General features: G+C 41.2%; 1 protein-coding gene across 1 annotated transcript in view; it reads left to right on the top strand.

Moving 5' to 3' along the window:
- Positions 1-20,437, top strand: part of LOC311288453 (Fc receptor-like protein 5) — a 36,129-nt gene that overhangs the window by 13,102 nt on the left and 2,590 nt on the right. Inside the window, exons 2-7 of the mRNA XM_084405872.1 lie at positions 8,514-8,549; positions 15,598-15,858; positions 16,899-17,186; positions 18,709-18,987; positions 19,076-19,339; positions 20,079-20,324. Of these exons, the coding sequence (XP_084261998.1) occupies positions 8,519-8,549; positions 15,598-15,858; positions 16,899-17,186; positions 18,709-18,987; positions 19,076-19,339; positions 20,079-20,324 (1,369 nt within the window). The 5' untranslated portion in view covers positions 8,514-8,518. The remainder of the gene's footprint in view (positions 1-8,513; positions 8,550-15,597; positions 15,859-16,898; positions 17,187-18,708; positions 18,988-19,075; positions 19,340-20,078; positions 20,325-20,437) is intronic.

Raw genomic sequence — 20,437 nt, 5'->3', positions numbered from 1 at the left:
AAGAATGACTTCAGTGCCGTTCTTTGTTCTTTTCTCAAAGAAAAGCTTAACTCCAAGTCCTCCAGAGTCGCGGTCAAAGCCGATTCGAAAGACCGCTGTTCGCCAGCAGCAGCAGCAGCTCTTCTTTGTTTTCAAGAAGCAGGGAACCTTCATAACTCTGTCGTAATTATGCCCGCCCACCGACTCTATACACGATGTGATTGGCCTGACTAGAGTTTGTTTTTTCCAGCTCGCAAGCCAACGAAGAGTAGCTAGACGACCGTGGCTGCAAAATAAAAATGTCTGCCGCTGGGGTGCGTCTAGAAACATGAGGCTTATGAACAGAATTATAATTGCGGTGTTAGAAGAGAGGCTGTCCGATGCGGAGCGTTATGGGAGGAGGTGGAATTTACAGCTCTACGGGCTATCGGAGAACAGCAAAGAGGACGTCAAGGCCAGAGTCAAGGAGGTGTGTCGTGCGATCGTTCCAGCATTACACACGAGCACAGTTGATGTGGCTCATCGACAGGGCAGGCTCAACAGTGAGAACCAGCAAGCCAGGCCTGTGATCATTCGATTCATTTCACGATCTGAGAAAGATATTCTCTGGAGGGCAGCCAAAACCAGTGAGCACTTGAAGACTAACAAGTTAGTTACTATACTTTTGAAGGTGCTGAACAGTTAAACCAGTTCCATGGACAGTTTTTTTTCTCCTCCCTCCAATGTTTCTTTTATATATATATATATATATATATATATATATATATATATATATATATATATATATATATATATATATATATATATATATATCCCTCTGATGGTCTTTATTTATGTCTACACTTGAGGTTTTTGGGGTCTCTAGAGACCCCAGACAATAACATTTAATTTTGTAACAAGATAATAGTTTTTTTTTTTTTACAAATGTAATTTTATTCTGTTTGTTAATGTTTTTACTCAACATTTGTGCAGTTTTTGGAGAATTTATGATATTTTTTAAATTTCTATAAATAAATAAATAAATAAATAAATATTTAAATAGCCTTTTTACAAAAAAACAGCATTTGATGTAAAATTCACTTTATAAAAGACCCAGATTTCTAACTTTCATTCATGGGGATAACATGGATAATTTTAAATGGTTTAATGTAAAATTTTTGCCCATTTTTTGGAAAATGCAGTTTTAAAATAAAAAATAATAATTTTAACCACTATATGGCTATAGAGCTCCAGTATATGCTATTTGCTATTAGACTACCTGAAATATATCTTTTCACAAGTTGGATTCAGTTGGATTCATATCTAAATATTATAAAATCACAATTATAACAAAAATAAAATATTTTTGTCAAAGTTTAGCATTTTTTTGTACCAAAAAAACCCAGTTTTTCAATAATGTTACATTATGATTAGAACCAAACCTGAACAAAATGTTACAAAGAGAAATGTTGGAGTCTTAAGATTTTATCATTTATTTCAATCATTTATTTTTAATCTAATTCTAGATTCTAGACACACACACAATTGTGTGTGTGTGTGTGTGTGTGTGTGTGTGTGTCTGAGAGATAAAGAGAGAGAGAGAGAGAGAGAGAGTGTGTAAGTACACATTGTCGGTGTCAGTGTCACCACTTTATATTTGTAGTGGTTCTGCATTTTGGATGATTTTATTTGACAAATTATAGCCTTACAAATGTTCCTGTGTGTGTGTATGCGTGTATGTGTGTGTGTGTTTACATTTTCAATGTGTCAGTGTCACCAATTTATTTTTGTGGTGGTACTGCATTTTGGATAATTTTATTTGACAAATTATAGCCTTACAAATGTTCCTGTGTGTGTGTGTGTGTGTGTGTGTGTGTGTGTGAGAGAGAGAGAGAGAGAGAGTGTGTGAGTACACATTGTCGGTGTCAGTGTCACCACTTTATATTTGTGTTGGTTCTGCATTTTGGATGATTTTATTTGACAAATTATAGCCTTACAAATGTGTGTGTGTGTGTGTGTGTGTGTGTGTGTGTGTGTGTGTGCACATTTTCAATGTGTCAGTGTCACCAATTTATTTTTGTGGTGGTACTGCATTTTGGATGATTTTATTTTACAAATGATAAGAGAACAGTTTTTTATAGTCTCAAAAATGTATTCCTCTATATGTGTGTGTGTGTGTGTGTGTGTGTGTGTGTGTGTGTACACGCGTGTTGTGAGCAATATAATTTAGCATTGTGGATGTTTTTTGCATTGGTGGAAGTGTGCCACTTAATTTGTGCCATTTCTCCAGAGACCCCGAAGACCACGAGTGTCACAATTTTTGTCACGCTAACATAAAAACAGATATCATTCCAATTTAATTTTTTTTTTGAGAGCCGTAGAAGGTTTCATACCATTTGGACAAAGGGAAAAAATTTTTTAATTTGAGTAAAAGTCATTTGGGGTCCCAAAAGACCCCATAAACCATCAGAGGGATATATAAGCACATATATATATATATATTTTTTTTTTTTTATTATTAATATTTTAATTTATTATTATTATTTTTTTTCTCTCTCTCTGAAGGGTTGTCTGGGTATTGTTCTACTTAGTAAACCAGGGTACCAGGGTAGAAAAAACATGAGCAGAAGCGGATACTGGATTTTAAACAATTATTTTTTATTAAATGATGAATTAAAGTGTGAAGTCTTAAAAATAATGGAAAAATACTATACACAGGGTGTAATTACTAACCAAATATGAGCTGCAGTGGGATTTTATGATATATAAAGTGAGGAGTTTAGCCATTAAAAAGTCCTTTTTAGAATAATCGGATAATAGTACTTTTGTTAATGATGAATTTGGCTGCATTTGTGAGGAAGAGCTTAGTATTACAGAAATTATCGACAATATTATGAAACTCAAGGACAACAAATCTCCTAGTAATGATGGGCTTAAGAATGAATTTTTCAACACTTTCAGAGATGCCCTTTCCCCGTTTATTTTAGCTATGTTTAATGAATCTATAAATAATGGGATTTTACCTCCATCTCTCAGACAGGGGAAATTACCTTAATACCAAAGGCAAATAAGGATCCCTTATCTCTAGATGGGTGGAGACCCATAACTTTATTACCTATAACTCTAACACTGATGCCAAACTGTTTTCTCTTATTTTTGCTAGCAGGCTAAAATTAGGATTGGATTCCCTAATTGTTCAGTCTCAGTCTGGTTTCATGAAAGGAAGACATATATGTAATAACATTCGTCTTATTCTTGATTTTATTGATTACAGTCACCTTCTTAATGATGACAGTCTAATACTATTTATTGATTTTAATAAAAAGCGTTTGATACAGTAGAACACAAATTCATGTTTGCAACATTATAATACTTTTAAATTTGGAAATCTTTTTAGAAAGGCAATTACAACCTATTACAATTGTTAATATAGCTGCGAGCAGCGATTACGGGCCCAAGCCGGGGTTGGCGGTGCCGCAGGCTTTGGCCCTTCATCGCTGCTCGCAGCTATATATATATATATATACAGTGAGGAAAATAAGTATTTGAACACCCTGCTATTTTGCAAGTTCTCCCACTTGGAAATCATGGAGGGGTCTGAAATTGTCATCGTAGGTGCATGTCCACTGTGAGAGACATAATCTAAAAAAAAAAAATCCAGAAATCACAATATATGATTTTTTAACTATTTATTTGTATGATACAGCTGCAAATAAGTATTTGAACACCTGCCTATCAGCTAGAATTCTGACCCTCAAAGACCTGTTAGTCTGCCTTTAAAATGTCCACCTCCACTCCATTTATTATCCTAAATTAGATGCACCTGTTTGAGGTCGTTAGCTGCATAAAGACACCTGTCCACCCCATACAATCAGTAAGAATCCAACTACTAACATGGCCAAGACCAAAGAGCTGTCCACAGACACTAGAGACAAAATTGTACACCTCCACAAGGCTGGAAAGGGCTACGGGGAAATTGCCAAGCAGCTTGGTGAAAAAAGGTCCACTGTTGGAGCAATCATTAGAAAATGGAAGAAGCTAAACATGACTGTCAATCTCCCTCGGACTGGAGCTTGTGATTTCTTTTTTTAGATTATGTCTCTCACAGTGGACATGCACCTACGATGACAATTTCAGACCCCTCCATGATTTCTAATTGGGAGAACTTGCAAAATAGCAGGGTGTTCAAATACTTATTTTCCTCACTGTATATAAGACAGAAAATATTACTTGTCTTACCTTATTCTGATTTTATGATACACTCAAAATATTCCACAACATTGATTAACGTTGATTAACCCTGTTGATTAACCGGTGGTAAAATATTCTCACCGTCACATACCTAGTATATTTGTATATAGATACAATAGGCCTACCTGATTTTGAACACAAGAGGGCAGTATAGCACTATGAATGACATGATTTATTTATTTATTGGACTAAAAAAACATTCTGGCTGTTTTTAAACTTAAACAATTATTAAATAATAAAAAAAAAGAATAAAATGGGTTTAAAATGGGTTTAAACAATTCTTATTTTTTAAAAAAAAAAAGAGTTCTGATATTTGTATCATTTTATATAGAAATAAATGGTGTATAATTACATTTTTGAAGATATGAGGCTTTTAGTGTTTCCTTTTTGTACATTAATTTAATCCCTCGCCATAGCAAAACCGTTTGAGATATTCAATATCCGTTCACAATTTAGCATCTTTAATGTATTTTCATCATTTTGAAAAAGTTTGGTGTGAACAAAATAAACCACTTAGCAGGAGTGGGTAAAAATGCAGAGGCTGAATTTGCAAATAAATCCACATTCAAACCAAAATATCTGACTTCCTGTTGGTCAGAGCTAATGACTGTAAATTAGAAAGTTGTCCGGCTCGATGAGACCAATATACTTACTGATTTTTGTAATTGTGGGTAAACCTAACCCCCCCACTTTTGTCAAAAAACATTTTGAAAGTGACACACTTCCTGCTACCAGTTGGTGGCGCTATAACTTTGACTCACAATAGTTACATCCATCTGATCGGTCTCTTACCACCAACACACTGCTGAAGTTTCATCAAGATCAGTTAATGTATGCAGAAGTTATACCACTTCGTGTTTCTCTTTTCTCGCCATAAATGCGTTTCCTCACCACGGCCAAACCATTCGAGATATCAAAAATCCGTCAGCAATTTAGAATCTTCAATGTCTTGACTTCATGCACACCGAGTTTGGTGGCGATTTAATTCATTTTCTAGGAGGAGTGTTTCAAATTCCACAGCAAGCGTTCTCCAAACAACCCATAATAGCTGACTTCCTGTTGGTCTGGCATGAAACTTGACAGAGGGAAAGTTGTTCGGCCCGATGAGATCTATATATATACCCGAGTTTCATATTAATTCATGCAAGCGTGTTTGATATATGGACCATGTTTTCAGACCCTGTTCAAGGGGGCGCTGTTGAGCCCCCCTGCCACGCCCGTTTCTGAAACTTTTCACATGTCTACTGGCTAATAAGTGTTATGTGCCTGTCGAATTTTATCCCATTTCAAGCATGCTAAGAGTCTCAAACGCATCCGAAAAGAATATTAAAATTTGATGCGTGGCCATGGCAACAGTATCTAAGATATCAATAATCTTTTCACAGGTCTGCATCTGCCGTGTGTCTACATTATACACATAAAGTTTAAAGCAAATTGTGTAAAAATAAGAGAGTGATTTCAAAGCATTTTGAAAGTGACAAACTTCCTGCTGCCAGTTGGTGGCGCTATAACTTTGACTCACAATAGTCACATCCATGTGATTGGCCTCTTACAACGAACACACTGCTGAAGTTTAATCAAGATCAGTTAATGTATGCAGAAGTTATAACACACTTCCTGTTTCCATTATTCGCCATAAATTCGTTTCCTCGCCACGGCCAAACCGTTCGAGATATCAAAAATCCCCTGGCAATTTTTCCTCAATGTCTTGACTTCATGCACACCGAGTTTGACGACCGGGTTAATTCCCTAGGAGGTGTGTTTCAAATTCCTGAGCATGCGTTTCCAAACAATGCATAATTGCTGACTTCCTGTTGGGCTAGTGTAAAACTTAGAGCCCGAACGTTGTTCGGCACAATGAGATCTATATGTGTACCGAGTTTCATACTAATTCATGCAAGTGTGTTTGATATATGGACCAAGTTTTCGGACCCTGTTCAAGGGGGCGCTGTCGAGCCCCCCTGCCACGCCTGGGTACCAGCTTCAGCCCGGCCCTGATGGCCACGGGTTCTGACCCGTGTGCAAAGTTTCAAGAGTTTTTGAGCATGTTAAGGGCCCCAAAAGTGCCTGAATTGTCGTAAGAAAAATAATAATAATAATAAACAATAATCCTACCGAAAACAATAGGGCCTTCGCCCTTTCAGGGCTTGGGCCCTAATAATAAATAATCCTACCGAAAACAATAGGGCCTTCGCCCTTTCAGGGCTTGGGCCCTAAATATCTCTTCTCATCCATCTAAATTTGGTTGGGTTAATATGTTTCCCTCATTTGAGTGGGAACATTTTTGGGGAGTTGGTATTGTGTAACTAATAAAACCAAAGAAGTGTAATTTAAAATTGCTCACAGAATATATCCTGTGAAAGACACATTAGAGCGTTTTCATCTGGATATTGATTACAGTTGCTGTTTTTGTAATTGTGAAAGAGAGTCTATGTGAATGTCCCTGTTCATCAATCTTTTGGTATAAGATGTCTCAATTTCTAGGTGTTAAAATGAACTGCAACCTAATCTTAGATTTGTCATCTGTCTTACTTCATACAAATTAATATGGTTTTTCCAAAAAAAAAAAAAAAATGTTATCGAATTGTTTTTGTTATTAGGAACATTTTATTTTCATCAAACTAAATGGAGTAACTCAAAACCCAAGTTTGCTCATTTTAAAGCAGCCTTCAAAATGTATTTAGAGTCTGTAAAGTTTAAAAAAAAATCGAAAAGCCCAAAGATTTCTATCTCTGCTAAATGAAGACAGTGTGGAGACATAGTACCCTATTGTAACGATCTGAAACGCAAGTGTCAAGCGCAAAGCGCAAGTAACTTTGTGGGCGGGTCTTGGGCGCTGTTGCTATTTTCCCGGCGGGATAAATGACTCTTGCGCCCGACGCATATCTAAAAGGGGTTGGTCTGAAGTAGCTTCATTATTCATAGGTGTGGTTTGGGCATAACGTGAAATAAACCAATCAGAGTGACATCTCACATTCCCTTTAAGAGCAGACGCGCTTTTTCCATAGCGGATTGCTATTGTAACGGCGGATTTGCCAGGCGCGCGCCAGGAGCGGTTCACAGCCAAGGAGAGCAACGCTCTCGTCACGGCCGTAAAAGAGAGAAGTTACATTGAAATGGAGAAACCCACCCAAATTAACTTCGGTTAAACAGGCGTATGATAATTTGGGTAGATCTATCGTAATAATCTATGATTTGCAAAAATGAAAACTGCTGCTTCTGTGTATATGAGAGAATCAAAGTGTATGCGCGTTGTAGCACACACTACATTGATTATGGCCAAGCATGCACCCTTAAAATAGCATATGAATAACATGCGCAACGCGCCACTGACTTTAAACTATTTTTTCCTGGTTAGTGGCGCAATTGTTTTCTAAACCTGCAAAATAGCATGAAGGAACGTTTGCACCGGAACACGCCTCCTTTTTTGCGCTGAACCGCCCAGGGAGCGCAAGTTCATTCCCTAGTTTAGCGACGTGCTTCTGTGGAGGGAAAAGCGCGCTTTGCGCGGGTGCAAAATAGGAATGATACATGTGTCGGTGTACAAAGTCAATTGCGCTGGGTGCAAGATAGGGCCCAGAGTTACAGAAATACACTGACATCACATTTATTGATGAGTAGTTTTGTTGGTTTCTCTCTTTTGTGAAAAATCACTTCTCAGAGATCGTTGATGCCAGAAATATTAGACTTTATTTTGCAACAAAGCCGAGCGTCTCCTGCAGAAAACCACTCCAGATTTTTGCTCAGCTCACACATATATACCATACATCCTTTTCAAGATGGTAACACACTCTATAGATATTTTTGGGTGTGACATACTAGAATATAATAGACATACTAGAATATAATTTTCTGCTGCATTCTTCAGGCTTCAGAAAGTCAAACCAAAGTCACACACAGAGGAAATAATAGTGTACAAATATATAGCTAAATTACTTATTTAAGTAATAAAATCTTGTACATTAGTCTATATTAATGTCATATGATGTTGTATGTTTTGAAGCTCAGTGTTCAAACTGCTTAATTGTTGTTGAGCAACAGTGAATCAAACAGTGAATCAAACAGTGAATCAAACAGTGAATCACTGAATCGACTCTCGTATCAGTTCACGAGTCCTGTGACATCAGTGTGTGTGATGATGTTAAATGCTGGAGAATAATCCATCAGTTCTCCCCTGAATGAGCATCACAACAGAAAAACACTTTCAGTTAATGTAGAATAAACTCTAGACATGTTTCAGTGTGTGATTTACATTGTGTTGAATGAATGGAAATGATTAATATCTGTGTTTCTTCTGCTTTTAGTGCTGATGTCCCTCGTTCACTCTGGACTCAGTCGAGGTACTGTGCTTTACTGCAGTACGTTTTAGTTTTTAACTAATGTGAATTGTGTTATAGTATTTTACTATATATGGTTTACTATAACCATATTATCTTCATGTTTACATCAGGATCCCACATTTGTCTCTTTGCTGATGTTTTATGTCCATGTTTTGCATATTTCACAGAATCATCTGACTGTAGTTCCTTATGCTGCAAAACATTACAGAAATCGTCTCAGGTTACGACTGTAACCTATGTTCCCTGAGAAACAGGGAACTCGCACTGCGTCGAATGATGCTTTGGGGAACGCCTCAGGCATGACAGGTGTCTGAAATCACTATCAAATCACGGCAATCACATTGACCGCCGACTGCCCGTGAATCATTAACGTGAATGATTCACGTGCGACCTGCAAGTAAAAAAGGGCGCCTTGCAAACATGACAATCACCTTATCGGACTGTTTGGTAGGCAGGCCCCGAGGCATGGCAAGGAGACACAGTGTCTTGTTCTGTTTCTCAGGGAACATAGGTTACAGTCGTAACCTGAGACGTTCCCTTTCGAAAGGGAACTTGCACTGCGTCGAATGACGCTTTGGGGAACGATATACCCACGCCACCATGCTAAGGGGAGTGCATGCCAGGTGGCAGTGACAACTGTCAGAACCAGCAAATTCAAATGAAACGCTAGAACCACTCAGCCCTCAGGTCACACTGGGCTGTCAGTGACAGCATTCCCTACGGTCATAGCCCAAGCTATAAGCCTCGCAGGAAAACCTTCATAAACATGGTTAAATGAAAGGCCTACCTGGGCCTGCTCAGGGCCTGGAACCACAGCTTCCAATTAGAAGGGGTCCCTTCTAGGGAATGTGGCTAGGGAACCCGAAGGAACCCCAGCCAATCACTATTCAGGGGAATGTACTCACCCCGAAATGCCACCAGGAAGGCCTGACCTGGCATCAGTACATAGATACCTAGTCTGGCCACTTCCTGTCTGTCCGAAGACAGAGCCTCTGGACACTTGCCTTAGGTAAGGCATCCGACCCGAGGGACTGCGAAGCTGGCAGTAAACCACTCGGCCCGGATCTCAGAGACGGGATATCCCGGAGAGTATGACTCAGCATAGTGCTTTCCAACCCTTGTTAGCGAGGGGAGTTTCTCTACTCGATGCACGGATCTACCCAGTATTTCAAAACACTGAGGAGGCCTGTGAAGGCCTAAAGGCCCGTTCACACCAAGCACGATAACTATAAAGATAACGATAAAGATAACTATATATGCGTCCACACCAACGACGGTCATCTGCCATTTTAAATGCGCGAGACCTTTAAATTAGAATGGATTCTGATTGGCTGTCAGTGTTTTATCGTTTGACAGCTGGAAAAAAATCATTCTGAAAGTGATCCCAACGATATCGTTCCTCATATCTTTATCGTTATAGTTGTGGTGTGAACTCTGTTATTCTTTAATATGGAGAACGATTTTTAGAATTATATCTTTATTGTTATCTTTATAGTTATCGTGCTTGGTGTGAACTGGCCTTAAGGGCTGATCTAACTGGGAGGCCTCACGAGAGGCCTACGACTGTCTGACCAAACTAAGGAGTCCGCATGCTCATAGTGACCCTCAATGAGGGGAGCACATGGTCCGCCAGGTAGGCAAACCAGGCTGTAGGCAGGAAAAGAGGTTCCGGGAGGGAACCAATCGCAGAGAATGAACACTTTAGTCGAGCCAGGGCGCAAGCTCGCCTTCAGCAGCTGCCTGCTAAGGCCAGCTAAACTGATAGCAAGAGGCCACTAGCTTCCTGAACCCAGCACCGCTAGGAAACCACTCACAGGGAGGCCTGGTGAGGCCTACTACCTAATAACCAAAGTCTGTGGGAGCTCACCCTCAGGGAGGCCTGGTGAGGCCTACTACCTGATAGTCACAATATCTGGGAGCTCACATTCAGGGAGGCCTGGTGAGGCCTACTACCTGATAGCCACAATATCTGGGAGCTCACATTCAGGGAGGCCGGGTGAGGCCTACTACCTGAAAGCCACAGTATCTGGGAGCTCACATTCAGGGAGGCCGGGTGAGGCCTACTACCTGATAGATACCTGAGAATCACAGCATGTGAGAGTCCGGGTGATAGTTCCAAGGCGGCCTGTTAAGGCCAGCCAGCTGGGGACTCGCCTATCAGGGAGGCCTAATTGGGCCTGCTAGCTGATAGCAAGTCAATTCTGCTACAAAGGTACACTGTTGGGAACCATACTACACCAACATATTGCTATTGGGTCCACTTTCACAGGCGGCCTAAAACGGCTAGCTACCTGGTAGCGGCTATACAGTATGTCCCAAAATGTTGTGACTCACCTCCGAGGAGGCCTGTTTAAGGCCTACTACCCATCAGTGAGTCAACTGCCCGAACCACCAAGGCCAACCACGTGAAGTAAGCTGGCCTACAGCGCCCTCTTGGGGGCTGCCCATTCAAGGAGGCCTGCTGAGGCCTACTCCCTAACGGCGCAGCCTTCGTTGGCAGATAAGCTGTTTAAACAGCGCCTACAGCATCCTGGTGCCTAATCACATTGCCCATGGCAGTGTACTTCAGCAAAAGAGCTAGTACCCTTAAAACAAGGGGAGTACAACATACGCCACTCTGCCTCAACGGAGGCCCAAGTGTCAGGGGCCTACCATCTGTACGCATGGGCGTCAGCTCATGGCAATGCTCTGGCTTCAGGGGAGCGTACTTCGACTAAAAAGAAGTGAAGGCTAGAACTTTCCGCTCGACCCGAGCCATAGTGGTGCGAGGTAGCATAATACAGAACTGAAAGTGAAGTACTCAGACCTACCCTGTATCACAGGGGAATACTCCCACCTCACCCTGAGGTTTACCAGGGAGCGGGCCTGCCAGCGGCTCTAGAGGTGACAGAAAATTGATCTGTGCCCCCATACACAAAAGAAATATATTTGAAATATATTTTCAGTATATATTTTGGAATATATGCAAATATTTGAAATTGGCCCAATAAATATATTTCACACTTAACATCATATATTTTTGTTATATTTCAGAATATATTTCAATGTATTTTTTTCTGTATGGGTCCCCAAAAGTGTCAAAATATATGTGGCATATATTCCAAATACATTGAAATATATTCTGAAATATAACACAAATATATGATGTTAAGTGTGAAATATATTTATTGGGCCAATTTCAAATATTTGCATATATTCCAAAATATATACTGAAAATAAATTTCAAATATATTTCTTTTGTGTATGGGCCCAACCTAGGGGAGTGGGGCTTGTTTGTGAGCCAAACCACCTACAACCCAACGCTCAAGCAGTAGCTCAGCGAGGTAAGTGAGCCTAAACTGGCGGCCCAGTTCTGCACGGCAGGGTCGGGCAGACAGACCTAGTCTCTTCGTGAGATTTTTTCTCGCAAGTAGGCCTAACCCTGCCAATAAAGACATATTGTGCCGGGGAGGCCTAATTATAATTAATTATTATAAACCATGCCTCTGCACCATGCTGCATTACTCTTGTCGCCCCAGAATGCAGAGAAGGGGGCGGGCCTTGGCCTAACAACTCCCATGGGAGGAGGCTGTCATACAGGGATGCTAGAAACCTACATTCACAAAGTGAAGGGTCAGAGGCAGAAATGCTTAAGCAGAAACACCTCCACTATCCATGGCACAGCCTAGGCCAGCTATAGAGGCGGCCCTGGTGAGGGCCAGCCTACAAGTATAGATCTGCCTGAGGGCTCGGAGGAGCCATAGCCCTACTAGAAAAATAGTTATTATATTTCATACAAAGAGGCTGCAGAATCGCTCAGTCCACTGAAAACCCAAACAGAGCTCAAGGGGGCGATGTACTCAGGAAAGAAGTCCAACGGACCCGTGGGCCGGACATAAGATCTATCTGAAGCTCTAGCGTCAGTCAAAACTCAAGTAAAAAATCCTATGAGAGAAAGACCACCTACTCTACCCTGAGGTGGCTAACAGCCCAAGGGCTAACACAGTTTCACAACACAAGAGAAGCCCATACAGCTGGTGCTTCTTCCCATCGTTCTAGCCACCTAAAGGGAACTTCAGGGCTCTTAATAATCCAAAATTTACCTTACCTTATGACACAATGACATGACCCCATAGCTCTATACAGGGAACGAGGTCTGTAGAGAGTATTTATTTTTTATTTATTTTTACTTATTTACTTTAGTATTTATTTTTCACAAAAATTACTCTTAAGAAGACCAGTCAGCTCACCTGCGGCGTGCGGAGTGAAGACTCGCCAGATAGTTCCTTATGAACCTGGGGTCCATCACTTTACATGCCTGAAAGAGGCACTCTCACTAACCAAGCCTAGGCGGGCCATCAGAACATTGTTCTCATCATAGGCCCCACCCCAGGCCTGATGTAATGAACGACTGGGTAGTCGGAAACAGAGGAGAGGGCAGATTTCATGACCCTCTGAGGAGGTTATCCCTCACCGACGCTGTCGTTTGTTCTGGATAACCTCCCTCAAATCCCTCCTGTTGCGGGAGTCATGCCTCTTCTGTGCCCTGCTCCTCCGCGGAGGGGGTGCAGGAGAGGTGACGCTGGCTCGCTGGCCCTTCTACGATCCTCAGACCGAGAAGGGCCAGGTCCTCCCTCCTGCCTGGGCGTGGATCCGGATCTCAGCGGTATACAGATTTTAAACGCCGCTGAGCGCGCCTTCGCCTCCCTGAACTTCCTCACCACCACCTCTACGGAGGTGCCGAAGAGTTCAGAGGGCGAAACCGGTGAATCGAGGAGAAAGGCCTTCTCTTTGTCCCCGATGTCGGCTAGATTTAGCCACAGATGTCTCTCCGTGGCCACCATCGCTGCCATCGATCGACCGATCGAAGCAGCGGTTTGTTTGGTGGCCCGGAGAGCAAGATCTGTGGTCCGGCGCAGCTCAGCCACCGCCTCAGGGGACATTCCTGCCCCCTGGTCGAGATCCCCCAGCAGCCTGGTACGCCTGCAGCACCGCCATGATGTGCAGGGCAGCACCGGCCTGACCTGCTGCCGCGTACGCTCTACCATTCAAACGAGCCGTTGTTTTCAGCGGTTTGGATGGCAGGGTTGGAGCTCTCAGTGTCGATGCCTGCTCAGACACCTGATTATCAACCTCCTCAGCCATCTCCTGTTCGTCCAGAAGAGCAGTAGCTGCAGGAATAGTAGGCGAAAAGTCTTCCTCATCGACCTGCAGCTCGCCCTCGTCAGTCGTCGGATCATCTGAGAGGTTTACAGCCCTCTCAAGATGATCGACAAGCTCCATCTGGGAGCCCCATGATGCAAGTCGCCGCTCTGCCTCGGCACGAGTGGGACCTGAACCATGAGGACCAGATGCTGAACCCTCTTCACTCGAGAAGAGAGTCAGACGAGAGCGGAGCGTTTTTAAAGAAAGACGCTCACAGTTTGCACAGAGGGCTCCCTCGAGAACCTCCCGTGCGTGCTTTTCTCCCAGGCAGAAAACGCACAGTGTGTGTCAACCGGCATCAAAAACCTTGGACACGGGTCGGCACACTTCCGAAAGCAATTGGCCTTCGCTGTACGCTTCATAATTTTTTCTTTCTCACCGTATTCTTTGAAACGTTCAAACAGACAGTCCCTGAAGACGATAAGATGATTGTCATGTTTGCAAGGCGCCCTTTTATACTTGCAGGTCGCACGTTAATTATTCACGTTAATGATTCACAGGCTGTCGCCGGTCAATGTGATTGCCGTGATTTGATAGTGATTTCAGACACCTGTCACGCCTGAGGCATCCCCCAAGGCGTCATTCGACGCAGTGCGAATTCCCTTTCGAAAGGGAACTGCTATTTATTCAATCAATCAAACAGTCTTGCAGTTGTAAAGTAGTTCAGTCAGACATTGATTGCAAAAGATCATAATCCACTATATAAAACAGAAAATAGTTCTGCACAGTGAGTTTTATTTGCATGTTTCTGAGTTTTTACTGCAATATGAATTATTGACTGTGTGTCATTAAGACCTTGAGCACCAATGCTTAGCTTTATTCATTCAGTCTGATATGGTTGGAAGGGCTGGAAGAGAAAAGGGCTTGAGATAAGACAGATAGAAGTTAGTAAGTTCCCAGTTCAGATCTTTAAAACACTCAGACTCTAAACAGCATAATCTACTGGTCAGAACTGGCAGATCAATACAAAGGACATGCGGACTGGATAAATATATCAGTTTCATTTAGTTTTTACAAATCCATACATTTAAATGTAATCATTATAATTTATAAGCAAACTAGGTTTGTAATTTAAGTGTTTTCCTCCTGATGAAGTTTAGAGTTCATGACAGATACCCCTTTTCCACCAAGGCAGAGCTGGTGCTGGTTCGGAGCCAGAGCCTAGTTTCAAATCGGTTCTTTGTTTTTCCACCGCCAAAGCACCAGCTCCGAACCAGTAAAACTGGTTCTTAAGTAGCGCCAAATCATTGCAGGGTCTAGAACGGAGCCAAGAAAGAACCGCTTGCGTCAGAGGCTGGGGGCGGGGTTACCGTGGCCAACAAGACTGAAGAGAAACTTGTGACCGCCATTTTCAAATAGCAGCTAATCGAGCTAACAGCAGCTAAACACGATGGACTCGATCTAAATTCTAAAATATAAATCTAAGGCTAAAGTCGGCATCTTATTGTTAAAAATAAATGTTATGTACATGCCGTTACTCTCGCTTGTAATCTCCGTCTGTACTAATGGCGAGCCGCGCGAACACGTTGGATCCGCCGTGTTTGGATGCCGATGTAGGTCCGCAAAGCCATGAACATCAATAGCAAAGCAACGTGCGCCATTGTTGATGATGTGTTTGTGTTTGGCGCCGCCGCGCTAACGTTGCTGAAAAGATGAGACGTAGCTGTGACGTAAGACCTGGCTCTGCGTTGGCTCTTTTAGCCTGTGGAAAAGCAAACCGGTTCTTTGGAGGCTCGTCAGTCGAACCAACTCCGAACCGGCACTAGCTCTAGCTCCGAACCAGCACCTGGTTCTTGTTGGTGGAAAAGGGGTAAGAGATCTTGATACTGCAATGCTTTTCAATATTTACTTCTATGTTTCTCAGTGAAACCTGTAGTGACGGTGAAGCCAGATCAGCGTGTGTTCGAAGGAGAGACAGTCACTCTCACATGTGACATACAGAGAGGAGGAGATATTCAGAGATACAGCTGGTTTACAGATGATGGAGACACTGACTATACAACAACAACAACACCAGTGTTCAGGTTCACAGCTGATGTTTCTCGCAGTGGTGAATACAGTTGTAGAGGAGAGAGATCAGACTCACGCACAGACTTCAGTGATGCTGTTACACTGACTGTATCAGGTGAGTCTTCATATTCACATCTGTTTAATGATCATTTAAATTAATATTTCAACACTTATAATCTTCAGCCACATCTGTTGTTACAAGAGGACTGAAGAAATTCACTTCACTCATTATTCAATAACTGCACACGTGTGTGTGTGTGTGTGTGTGTGTGTGTGTGTGTGTGTGTGTTGCGTGTTTTGTGGAGGTTTTGGTTTATTATAAAATCATGTAAATTGTGACTTTCCAGTCTTATGAGCGTCTCCATCTTTAATATTTAGTCACTGTCTCTATGGTTACAGGAGATATTCATGAGTATCATGAGAATAGAAGAGGACTTGAGCGATTGAGTTCAGTTCTGATGAGTTTTGTCCTGAAGTTAGAGAGAATGATGTGGCTTACAGATTATTAGTGTTGAAGTCAACACCACAAACCCAGACCAGAGTGTTTTCACAGATAACACTCGATGTCTAAATGGGTCCAAGAGTGTTAAAGATGAAGAAACTACAGTTTTTGTGATAATTTACTTGAAGAATTTTTGATCATAACTTTGAGAGATCCTTAACATCAGCCAAAGTTATGATAATGTTCACTGTTAGATGGTTATGGTTGTGGTAAAAGTATATTTATCATAAAGGCTCAACACAAAATGCACACATCCAGCGGGCAAAACAAACTCAGTGAGGGATCTCAACCACAGAAACTTCAAAAGTGAAGAGAAAGTTGGCACATGAAATACATATATTTATATATTACATATATCAGTTTGCCAACTTTCTCTTCCGTTTTGCAAAAGTATATTTATCATCATATGACCAAGACCAGTGTAATGTATTTCTGTCACAGAATGGCTCCATGAACTAAATCCCTCTGGAAACCGTTGGTCAAATGCTTTGCTCAAGGACACAATAGTGATGGTTAACAGTTCATTCACTGCAGGGTTTATACCAGCAACATTCCCATTTACAACCAGCGTTTACATCCGAGGGTCCTTCTGAACAATCAGTTTTATTCCCTGAAAGAGCTGTTTCAGTCTTTATGTTTCTGTTTCTTCTCAGATTTGCCCACATCTGCAGTGACTGTGACACCAGACAGATCTGTATTCACTGGAGAAACAGTCAATCTGAAGTGTGTGATAAACTCTGATCACAGTGACTGGAGATATAAGTGGTATAAAGACAGTGTAATATTACAGATGTCTGATTACCGTTACACTGTAAACAGAGACACTCTCACTATCAGAGGAGCTACTGAGTCTGATCAGGGTCAGTACAGGTGTAAAGGACAGAGAGATGGAAGACCAAACTCATCAACATCAAGATCTGCTGTTTATCTCTCTGTGAAGGGTGAGTTGAACATCATTGTCCTCTTAAACTCTCTCTACATGATCATGATCTAACAACCAATCGAGAGACGTTTACTCTCATTCACACTGCTGATAAATACAGTTGTCACTCAATGAAACAATGCAGGGGTCTGAAAATGCATTTTAAAGCTAAAGTATTTTTTAACTCTAAGCGTAATCTTAAAACACACCATTCAGATTTAGATTGTCTAGATTTAGACTTAGATTTAAGATTTATTTGATCCGACACCAAAGTTTCAGTATTAGCTCACCTGATAATGAAAGTGACGTCATCATCTAATCTCACAGACCCTCACATGACCCCTATATGCCCTTCTTCCCTGGAACAAACAAATATGTTTTAGTAATGTGCTGATCGCTATTATAATGAATGACATGATTAACTTTCAGAGTTCAAAAAGGACACAAAAGCACCATAACTGTATCATAAAATGATTCCTATGATTTCATATGAATGAAGTCAAATGACTAAGAGTATTTTAGTCTCCATCATCCTGATCACGTCAGTCAGTCTTTCTAACCATGAAGCTGTTGATCACGAGTAACTAGATCTGAGCACAACCCAACATCACTGTTCAGAGACAAACACTGTTTATAGAAACAACATATTCAACCTCTCGAAGATTTATTGACAGTGGCCAGACATCTCTGATCACTAATGTTATGAAGAAAAGGAAAACAACAAAAAACCCAGTGTGATTCTCAGAGACGCGCCCCCGCTAAAACAATATGGCCGTCGCTGTCAAAACTGCACTTTATACGTGACCAGAAAAAGACATTAAGGCTGTGTGTCCACCAAAGAGTTTTAAGCCAGCTGATATGCTATATTTTGTTTCTGTGTTGATTCTATATTAAAATGTTGATTCAATGTAACGTATTTTCTCTGGCTCTTGTTTTAAATGATTTTGTTCCGTTATTATGCTTGTTGATGTCATCTGTTGACGCTGTGGCGGTTGGTCGATGTGGTATTAGTCCCGCCCCTCCTCCACTGTGATTGGACGGTTGGGTAAAGAGTGACAGTGATGAGCGCTGCGTTTTACTCAAAGTTGGACATTCTTCAACTGTCGGCGACCTGTAAAAAACATTCAGCGCCTCGTTACGCTCATGGCGTTTTAAAAACGATTGAAAACAATTGAAAGAATACGCCAGACGCATGAAAAAACGCTTCGGTGGACACACGGCCTAAAGCTCAGGAAAAGTTCAGACTGTCCAGTTATTTCATAGCAGACCCAGACACACATGATCATTTTTCTGAATATGACAGAGGAACATTAACTCCAGATGTTGAAAGAAATCAAACAAAGGAACAGGTTTACTAGTCATTACCTTTACTAATAAAGTGAGTTTATATAGAATCTACAAGATTTTAAACACTTTTAAATAATGATGTAAATATTGTATAATCCACATTTGTGTGATTTAAATGCAAAATAACATGTTTGTTGTGATCAGCTTCTCCATCAGTTTCTCTACGGCTCTGTAACTCGTGATGTTTTGTTCAGCTGAAGCTCAGGCATCAGTGCGAGTGTCTCCACAGCCGTGGCTGACTGAAGGAGAATCAGTGACTCTGACCTGTGAGGTTTCAGGCTCCTCTAAAGGCTGGACGTTCAGCTGGTTCAGAGATCATGATCATCTGTCAGACAGCAGCAGAGGAGCTGGAGGATCTTACACTCTCAGTCCTGCTGCTCTACAGCACACAGGAGTTTATACGTGCAGAGCAGAGAGAGGACGACCAGCCTATTACACACACAACAGCAGCTCACACACACTGTGGATCACTGGTGAGGGTTTATGCTCGTGCTCATCCGGATCTGTGTTTCACTGCAGTCTCTGTGCTGTCAGTTTTGATGGAGATTTTCCTCTTTTCAGGAGTTTCTGCTTCAGTGTCTCTGGTCATCAATCCCAGCAGAAGTCAACACTTCTCATCGGACTCTCTCTCTCTGAGCTGTGAGGATCAGAGTAACTCTGCTGGATGGACAGTGAGAAGATACACAGACAAAGACACACAAACTTGTGCAAATCAAACAGGATCTGGATGTGTAATGGACTCTCTCAGCACATCTGACACTGGAGTGTACTGGTGTGAGTCTCAATCTGGAGAGAAACGGCATCCTCGAAACATCTCTGTACATGGTGAGTCCAATCACGCTTACAACTATAAAACACATTAATAACAATCTGTTCAGATTAAACAATAATATAATTGAGAATTCAGTCATATGATTATGCATAAACTAAATGAATATCAGAATACTGCACAGTGAATATCAAGATTTAAACTCTATAATAAAATTAAATATTCAGAAGTTTGGGATTGGTATTTTTTTTTTATGTTTTGGAAATATGTTTGATACCGAGGCTGCATTTATTTGATCAAAAATGTATGAAAACGTTAATTTTCCAGTATTATTACATATGAAATATTACAATAAAACAAAAATTCTATGTGAATATATTGTAAACTGTAATTTATTCAAAGCTGAATGTTCAGCATCATTACTCCAGTCTTCAGTGTCACATGATCCTTCAGAAATCAGGATAATATGATGATTTGCTTCTCAAGAAACATTTAGGATAATTTTTTCAATGTTGAAAAAAACCTATTGTGGAAACCGTGATGCTTTTCTTCTTCTTTGATGAATAGAAAGTTTGAAGAAACAGCATTTATTTGAAATATAAATATTTTGTAACATAAATGTCTTTTTGATCAATGCGTCACATTTGATCATGAATCCTTGCTGAATAAAAGTTTCTCAGATTAAAGGTAGTGAACATGTTGACCCTCCAGATCTTATTAATAATTGAAGTATGGCTCTGATTAACACAGCCTGTATCGTCACTACATCTGTTGATGTATTTCTTGTGTTTGTAGACGGTGAGGTGATTCTGGAGAGTTCTGTTGATCCTGTGATTGAGGGAGAGACTCTGACTCTACACTGTTTACATCGATCTACAAACTCCCCGATCCTCAGCGCTGATTTCTATAAAGACGGATCACTGATCCAGAATCAGACGACAGGAGAGATGAGCATCACTACTGTCTCAAAGTCACATGAGGGTTTCTACTACTGTAAAACAGAGAGAGGACAGTCACTCCACAGCTGGATCTCAGTCAGAGGTTATTTTATTCATGAGCATCTGATGAGATACGCCACACTATTCATATATATGAGTCTCTGTCTCTTATTTCTGCTGGAGACAATCAGGTATTGACAAATACAAAGTTCTGTC

The sequence above is a fragment of the Rutilus rutilus genome (genome assembly GCF_951802725.1).
Source record: "Rutilus rutilus genome assembly, chromosome: 3".
NCBI lineage: Eukaryota > Metazoa > Chordata > Actinopteri > Cypriniformes > Leuciscidae > Rutilus > Rutilus rutilus.
Note: the sequence above shows the minus strand (reverse complement) of the source record. Positions and strands in the feature narration are given on the sequence as shown.